The 8,289-nt window shown below is 43.6% G+C and overlaps 1 protein-coding gene across 1 annotated transcript; it reads left to right on the top strand.

Annotated features, from left to right (window-relative positions):
* The first annotated feature begins 2,878 nt into the window (after positions 1-2,878).
* On the top strand, positions 2,879-3,622 carry LOC104861633 (melanoma-associated antigen 10). The gene has a single exon (XM_010623120.1). The coding sequence runs from the start codon at positions 2,879-2,881 to the stop codon at positions 3,620-3,622; it is 744 nt and encodes a 247-aa protein (XP_010621422.1).
* Positions 3,623-8,289: the final 4,667 nt, after the last annotated feature.

Here is an 8,289-nt window from a genome sequence, read left to right on the forward strand (position 1 = left end):
GATGTTTATTGAATTAGTAACAGAAAAACTGATGAGAAGTTGAATATAACAAAAAAAAGGAGAGAAGAAGAGAAATTACATGGAGAACAAAAACAAGGAAAAAAAAGAAATAGAGGGTAAAGAGGTATAAAAAAGAAGTAAGAAAATAAAGGGGATCCAGAATTTTGGGGTCTAGTAATTCTCAATTTTCTTGGAGGTAGTACCCTCTGCTTTTCCCAGGTTGTGGCTGTGTCCAAGTCAGGATGTGTCCCTGCTCACCCTGGTAGAGAATTCCAGATCCATGGTAGATGAAAGAAGAAGGGAAAGTGCTAGAATAACAAGTGAAGAGATTTTCAAATCTAGAGCAAGTCAGACTGGCCTGACCTCTGGCCACAGAGATCAGGCCCTGTGCCCTTCACAGCTAATATCAAGCCTCTAGGGATGTCTAACCCCTGCCCCCTTCCTGTCAAACTGTTTCCTGAGAATGTCTCTCACTCAGTCACTGTGGGAGGGTAGCACTGCGAACGCTGAAGTAAAGCTGTCCTGTAGCTGTTCTGAGACCCAGGTCCAAACACTCAACCCTTCCCCAGAATGGAAGCCAAGTCCTTGCACTCTTCAAGGATACGGTGGCCATCTGTACCAGGGTCACTCACCTTGCCATTTCCTGTGTAAAGACTATGGGAGGAGAACTCCACACTGTCCCTGCAGATAATAACAGCCTCTGGCCCACCGAACCACGGCCCTTTCTCCTTCGAATCTCCTAAAATCATCAGGTCTCCCTTTGGTTCTGCATATTCAATCCCTTTTCCAAGAACCAAGAGCAAGGGAGAAAATCCAGACTGATTTCTTCCCTTCTCCACAATGTAGTCTTTCTCTTCTACCTCTGTGTAGTTTTTACTTTTCCTATCATTTCCTTCTGGATTCCCAGGGATCTACTTCTCTTTTTTTTCTCCCCTAGTTGTGACTTTCCAGAGCCTGGATCCCAACACTTGGAGAGCCTGAATTCCTACCACTCACCACTCTCCCATTTTCAAGCAGAGAAGGTATGAGGGTAATTCATACCCATGAAAATAAGGGACCTTGCAGAACCTGGTTTCTTCTATTATTTGCCTGAAGTCCCCAGTAAGGTTGACAGCATGTGAATTGCTCACAATTCTGTTAAGTGGTTGCAAGTGGGCGCTGTCACGGAGGTGAGGGCCTTGGTCCAAGAGGTGATTGATTACAAGTCAGCAGGGGGAGCTACATATGGTCAACAGGAGGAGGATCCCAGGAGATTGCAGACCCAAACTATGGACCCTTCCTCAGGTCTAAGGGTGTCTTCAGCCCTAAACAACAGGCCCTGAGAGTCTGCCTGTCCACTGAGTCAGCCCTGGGAGGTCCTAAATAATATGCTTACTTCTGCCATGGGCAGGAAGGTGGAGAATTATCGGGGAGATGAGATCTTGGTCTCAAGGGATGAGGGAACTTCTCTGGAGGGATGGTGATGCAGAAAGTTAGGGTCAGACAGGAGGAAGATGGAGAAACTACAGAAGCACATAGGGCTCCCTCACCTCAGAAGATACAGGCACAGGTCCTGCTGTCAGCCATGAACTCCCCATGTACAGGCTATGGGCTGGGTACCTGCTCACTTCTTTTGAGAATCTTGGAGATCTCAGGGAGGTGAGGAATTTGATATAAGAGGGTATCTTCAGGTTGGCCCAGGGATCCCCATTTGGTCATCAGACCCAGGAAACACAGGTGAACTGGCTCCCATTCACTTCCTCTTTTGAGTGTGTCACAGAGATAGTACTGTGGTTTCAAGTAGGTGGGCCCAGGTCAATCAGAGACCATCCTAGACCTAACCACTTATCAAGATAAGGATGGAGCAGATTCCCCTTCCTAGGACCTATGAACTCCAATAAATTTTTCAAACACTGACTATTGCCACCAGGCAGCTGTGGCCAAATGTTTGTTCCCCTTAACTGTCTTTCATTCCCTATCATGGAGGGAGATAGTAAATTCTCAGTAAAACTGACAGTTTGCCTCAGACCAGTAGAGGTATGGAGTCCAGGTCCTACTCAAGGACAGTTGTGTGCCCTGAGTGAGCAGAGAGGGGAATGACCCAGTTGGAACAGTGAGGACCTCACAGAGTCCAGCTCACCTCTCCTGTGAGGGCTGAGGGACCAATATTGGGCTATGGTCTGCAGCTCGAGAGGCCCTCCATGCCTCTTCCAGGAGCTCCAGGCACCAAGGAGTGCAGATCTTGGTCTGGAGCAGCGTCCACAGTTCACACAGCAGAGGAGGCCCTGGTGGTGTCAGGAGTCAAGGTGAAGTCTGTGCCTTGAAAGTGTATCTTGGGCTCCTTCTGCCCAAGAACAGAGGGGACTCCTTTAGCCTAGGCCTCACTTGCCTGTCTGCCCTATAGCCTGCATTATGTGGTAAAACTGCAGCCTGAGGAGCCTTCTCACTTCCTGTCCCAGGGTCTTGGAGACAGTGCCTCGAAGAGCACAGTAGCTTGTGAGGCCCTGGAGCACCACCCAAAGAGAAAACCTGGAATTGGGCTTTTGGGGAGCTAACGAGAGTTGTTCTCTGCTAAAATTACGCACAGGCTCTGTCTCTCCTCCAGGCATCTGAGTCCTCATCACCAAGACCTTGCTGTAACTGAAGGAACATCTGAATCTCTTCATAATTAGAGGAGTCAACACCACAAGCTAGTGGAAGTCTGTCCTGCCCAAACAGGGACACAGGGCCTGGTATATTTGCAAGTTCTTAAGCCCAAGTGGGAGGAAGTAGCAGCCACTGTTTCCTCTGCTACCTCTTTCATCTATACTCGAATCCAGGCCACACCAACAGAAGTGCCCTGGGCTGAGACACTTAGTTGTTCCCAAAATCCAGAGTGTCTTCACTCTTCCCCACTGCCATGGCCTCCAGTCAAAACAGCCAATCCAACGAGGGCTCCAGCATGCGAGATGAGGAAGGTGCAGGTACTTCGCAGAAAGTGCTAGTCCCTCAGATCCTACAAAACGTGGACCTAGATGACAAGATATCTAAATTGGTGCCAATCTTGCTATTCAAGTATCAAAAGAAGGAGCTGATCACCATGGAAGAAATGCTGCACAGTGTCGATGAGGACTGCCATGAGCACTTCCCTTTGATCTTCAGGGAAGTCTGTAAGTGTATGTGTCTGGGCTGTGGCATTGATGTGAGAGAAGTGGATCCCCCTGGTCACATGTTTGTCCTCATCCCTGTGTTGGGCCTTACTTATAATGGGATGTTGGGTGATGAAGAGATCATCCCTAAAATCGACCTCCTGATAGTTACCCTGACTGTCATTTTCATGAAGGGCAACCGTGCCAGTGAGGAGGACTTGTGGGAAGTAGTGAGAACTAGGGAGAAGTTACCTCAGTGGAAGCGCTTTTTTGTTTGGGAGCCCTGGAAATTCATCACTGAGGATTTGGTACAGGTACGCTACCTGGAGTGTCGCCAGGTGTCCAACAGTGATCCCGCTCGCTATGAGTTCCTGTGGGGTCCAAGGACCCATGCTGAAACCAGCAAGATGAAAATCCTACAGCATTTGGCCATGGTGTGTAGGAGAGACCCCAGGTCCTACCCACATCTCTATGAAGAAGCTTTGAGAGAGGAGCCAGAGGCTGACTATGCATAAGCTGTGGGCCACTGAGGGGGCAAGGTGTGTGCCAAGGACAGGGAGTGGTCATAGCCACATCACTTCCTTAGTTCCCCATGTGAAATGTCAGTCTTTGTGGAGAGCAGTTAGCTTTCTAAATAGTGAAGGGCCAGAGGAGCATGGGAAAAATACAGTATATACCATCTTGATATCTGTTCTATTTGGGTTCCTTGGAAATTGACGTGTGTTTTCGTTATAACTTTTTGAAAGTGTGTTCCTTTTTTTGCAAGACTGAAGTAGTGCTGACATCTTATTTTTAAAATGATACTGATTATGCATGTATTTTTAGTTTTGTGATATTGATAGTTGATTGTGATTTCTGATGTAAATGTGACTTTTTATGATACTGATAACACAAGAATTTTGCTTTTTTATTTCAAGTGTAAGAGTTTTTGCAATTTTGTAAAATCAACTAGGAAGTCATTCATTTATTTGTCATAATGAACAAGATATAGCATTGGAATAGGAATTTCCTTGGAAATGTGTGAGTTTACATCAACTTTGATGGAGTACAGAAATAGACATGAGGATAAAAATGAACACTTGGCTTTTTTCTTTTTCATTTGCATTCTGTATTATTTTGGAAAATATATGTATGATTGAATTTCCTTGATTTCTTCAATTATATTAGAGAAATTTACTGTCAATAAAGAACATCATCTGCTCATGGACACACTGATCCCAAACCTTCATTGTGTATGTGCCCATGGAAGGCCGTGTGTCTGTGGTGGAGACGTGAGTACACCAGGCTGAGCAGGATCCAAGCTGCCCCATAGGATGGAGAATCTAGGAGTAACACACCAATGTCAGGAAGATAAAATCTACCACACTGGATGGTGGATACTGGGAGTAACAGTAATGTTAGAAAGATAGATGTCCCCAAGGACCTAAGTGGTACAAAAAAAAAAAGAGCACTAAGGGAATAGGATCTAGGAGACAGCAGCCATGGGTAAGTTCTGAGACGGTGTATTTTGAGGCTGGGCTTCATCACATTTCCTTCTGAGGGAGTTAATTTTAATGCAGATGCAATGTGGCCCAGCCAGACCCTCAGATGAGGTGTCTTAGTCCTGAGATAAAAGTCTGAGAGGATACAAGACTGCTCTGAGCAGAGCTTTCAAATGGAGGGTGAAGCTGAGAGGAATTCTCACCTGGGACTGGTATGAAGAGTGGACCTACTCAGGGCACAAACCCAGGGACTTATGCCCAGCCTCACAATGATTTCCTGAGAGATAGGGGGGACTCTCAGGTGAAGTGAGGCCCTAATGTCCCTGGTCAAGTGCTCTACTATCTTCTGAGACTGTCCACCTTCTAGAGTCTTGCTGTGCGAAGTTGATTGCTTCCCTGAGTCAACTTCTCCTCCTGAGGGCAGTTTTCCCTAATGCTCATAAAGATGGACGTGAGCATCTGCGCAGTCTCACTGACCGGTTACGCCAGTGGTTAGGTGACTGCCTGACCAAGTGGTTCTCCCTCCAGAGACCCTTCTCAGGGTTCACAAGTGTCTTTCCCTGTCTCATACCATTACTGAATCTGGGCTAATTTACAGTTATTTCCTTTTTGAAAGAAGTTTATACTAGTGTTTTTAGGGCATGTATTTTGCATGAATATTCATGGAACTATATCTGTGCTGAGCTATCATTCTCACTAGAATTTTTATAGTTTTTATTTTTATTTTTTAAAGGAGGAAAGGTTGATGTGGCTCACAGTTTATAGAAATTTCACTTTATAGTTGGCTGGCTCCAAGGCAGGGTGGCATGGCAAAGGGACACTGCAGAAGACAATCAGCAGCAACATCAATAAGCAACAAGTGACAAGTGACAAGCAATGACCCTCTTTCTGTCACTTCTATTTTATACAGGCAGCCCACACTTAGGGAGGGTAACAATCAAACCCTTAATCCTACCATGGCATCCTTCTTCTCAGTATCACATACCCTAGACCCAGGCCCCTCCAAAAAACCTCACCTAGGACTGCATGAGGCTCTGGGGGGACATCTAGATGCAAGCTATAACATTTCACCCTGGTGCCCCAAAGACTCATACACATCTTGTTATGCAAAAGCATTTAGTCTAAGAGTTGCCAACACCCTATCAGTTTCAGCATTGCTGAAAAGTCTAAGTCAAAACTCACCTCCAAGATTTAAGGCAAACTCAACTGTGAGCCCCTGTATAAATAAAAAGAAGGTTAAACACTTCCAACATACAATGGCACAAGATAAATATTACCATTCCAAAAGGTATAAATAGGGGGATAGAAAGGAATGAGACCAAAGCAAGTCCAAAATCCAGCAGGGCAAACATTAAGCCCTGTAGTTTCATGTACAGCATCTGGGGCAATCTGGCAAGATGTGAATTCCATAAGGCACAGATGGCTCCACCCCTATGGCCCTTCTGATGGTTGTATCTCCTGTGGATTCTCTCTTGGGCTGGCTCTACTCCCTTCTTGCCATTTTCCTCACATGATTCACATTCCTGGCTTCTCCAGGTTTATGGTGTCTCCACTACACCTTCAGCTTCACAGACAAAAACCATATAATCATCTCAATAGATGCAGGAAAAGCATTTGACAAAAATCCAACATCTATTCATGATAAAAAAGAAACCCTACAGAAAATTGGAATAGGTGGTCTTTATTTCAATCTGATAAAAATCATCTATGACAAACCAACAGCCAAGATCATACTAAATGGACAAAAACTGAAAGCATGTACTCTAAAATCAGGAACAAGACAAGGATGTCCACTTTCACCCTTCTTATTCAATATAGTTCTGGAAACATTAGCCAGAGCAATTAAACAAGAGAGAGAAATAAAAGGAATAAGGATAGGAAAGGAAAAATTTAAATTATAATTATTTGTGGATGACATGATACGCTACATAGAAGACCCCAAAAACTTCACTGAATGACTTCTAGATTTAATAACCAAATTCAGTAGTGTAGCTGCATACAAAGTCAGTACTCAAAAATCAATAGCCTTCTTTACACAAATAACAAACTCAATGAGAAAGAAATTAGGGAAACAACACACTTCAAAATAGCATTAAAAAAATACCTAGGACTTAATCTAATAAAGGAAGTAAAAAAAAACAACTTTGCATTGAAACCACAATACTCTGAAAAAGGAGACTGAAGAGGATATCAGAATGTGGAAAGATATCCCTTGTTCTTGGATAGGAAGAACTAATATAGTGAAAATGGTTATACTTTCAAAATACTTATAGAGATTTAATCCAATCCCAATCAAAATACCATCAACATATCTCACAGAATTAGACAAAACATTCCTAAAATTTATTTGGAACCAAAAGAGACCTAGAATAGCTGAAAGCAATTCTGGGAAATAAAGCCAAAGAGGCAGCACAATCTCTGACTTGAAATTATACTACAAAGCTACTGTGATAAAAAGAGCATGATACTGGGGGGAAAAAAGACCTGAAGATCAATGGAACAAATCAGAAGATGGAGAAACAACTTCAAACACACTCAGCCACCTTAGCATTTACAAAAGAGCCAAATACCTTCCCTTGAAGAAAGCCTCTCTAATAAGTGGTGCTGGAAAAACTTGCTTCCCACATGCTGAAAAATTAAAACTAGACCATATCTTTTATCATGCACTAAACTAAAAAAAAATGGATCAAAGATCTACATATTACAACAGAAACATTAAACTGGCTGGAAGAGAGGTTAGGTAGAATTGTTGACATTGGTGTACATAAAGACTTTATGAACAAAACCTTAATCACACAGGACATACCAAAAAGAATCAACAACTGGGATTTCATCTTATAAAAAAGCTTTTTCATAACATAAGAAATCACCAACCAAGTGAAGAGGCAGCCCACAGAGTGGGAAAAATTTTTGCCGGCTCTTCCCCAAAGGACTAATATCTGCAATATATAAAGAACTCAAAAAAATTAGATCACCCAAATTAAAAGACCCAATCCAAAAATGGTCATCTGAAATGAATAGACACTTCTCAGATGAAGCAGCAGCATTAAATAAATACATGAAAAAATGTTCAACTTCACTGGTCATTCAAGAGATGCAAATGAAAACTCTTTGATTGGTTCTGGGTATAGGTCTTTGGGAACTGTTCTGCACAAGTTCCTGGAACTTCGTCATTGACAGGTCCTGCCTTCACCTTCACCTAGTACGTTGTCTCCTGGCTTTGAGTGCAGGCCTTTCAGCCTTCTACCACAGATCCTTTGGCCTCCTGATAAGGACTTGCACTGGACACTACAGGGAGCTCCAGCCCTTCAACTGGATCCTTCACATCTCCAGAGTGCAGACAATCCTTTTGCACGCTTCTATACCTGACTCTGCTGGTAGGCACTGTAAGCCAATCATGTAAACACTTCTACTTGTATACCTTGCATTAAATGTTTTTCTAGTAAGCACTAATACAAGCACGTTGGATGGAGCCCAGAAATTCCTTCTCAAGTCGAACAGATCCTTTCTTCCTCTCAGTGATCTCCCACTTCCTTGCTGGTTCTCAGGTGATGCCCTCTATCTGAAACACGTGTGTTTCCTCTCACTCTGCTGGGCACTGCCCACAAAACAGTCTCGTTAGGGTAAAAAATAACAGAAGGGATTCCTGACACGTTTACCCTGCAGCTTCTTTGAAGAAATCTTTTTCTTTGATTTGCTGC

This window comes from Fukomys damarensis, unplaced genomic scaffold (assembly GCF_012274545.1).
Source record: "Fukomys damarensis isolate Sample0158 unplaced genomic scaffold, DMR_v1.0_HiC HiC_scaffold_39, whole genome shotgun sequence".
Taxonomy (NCBI): domain Eukaryota; kingdom Metazoa; phylum Chordata; class Mammalia; order Rodentia; family Bathyergidae; genus Fukomys; species Fukomys damarensis.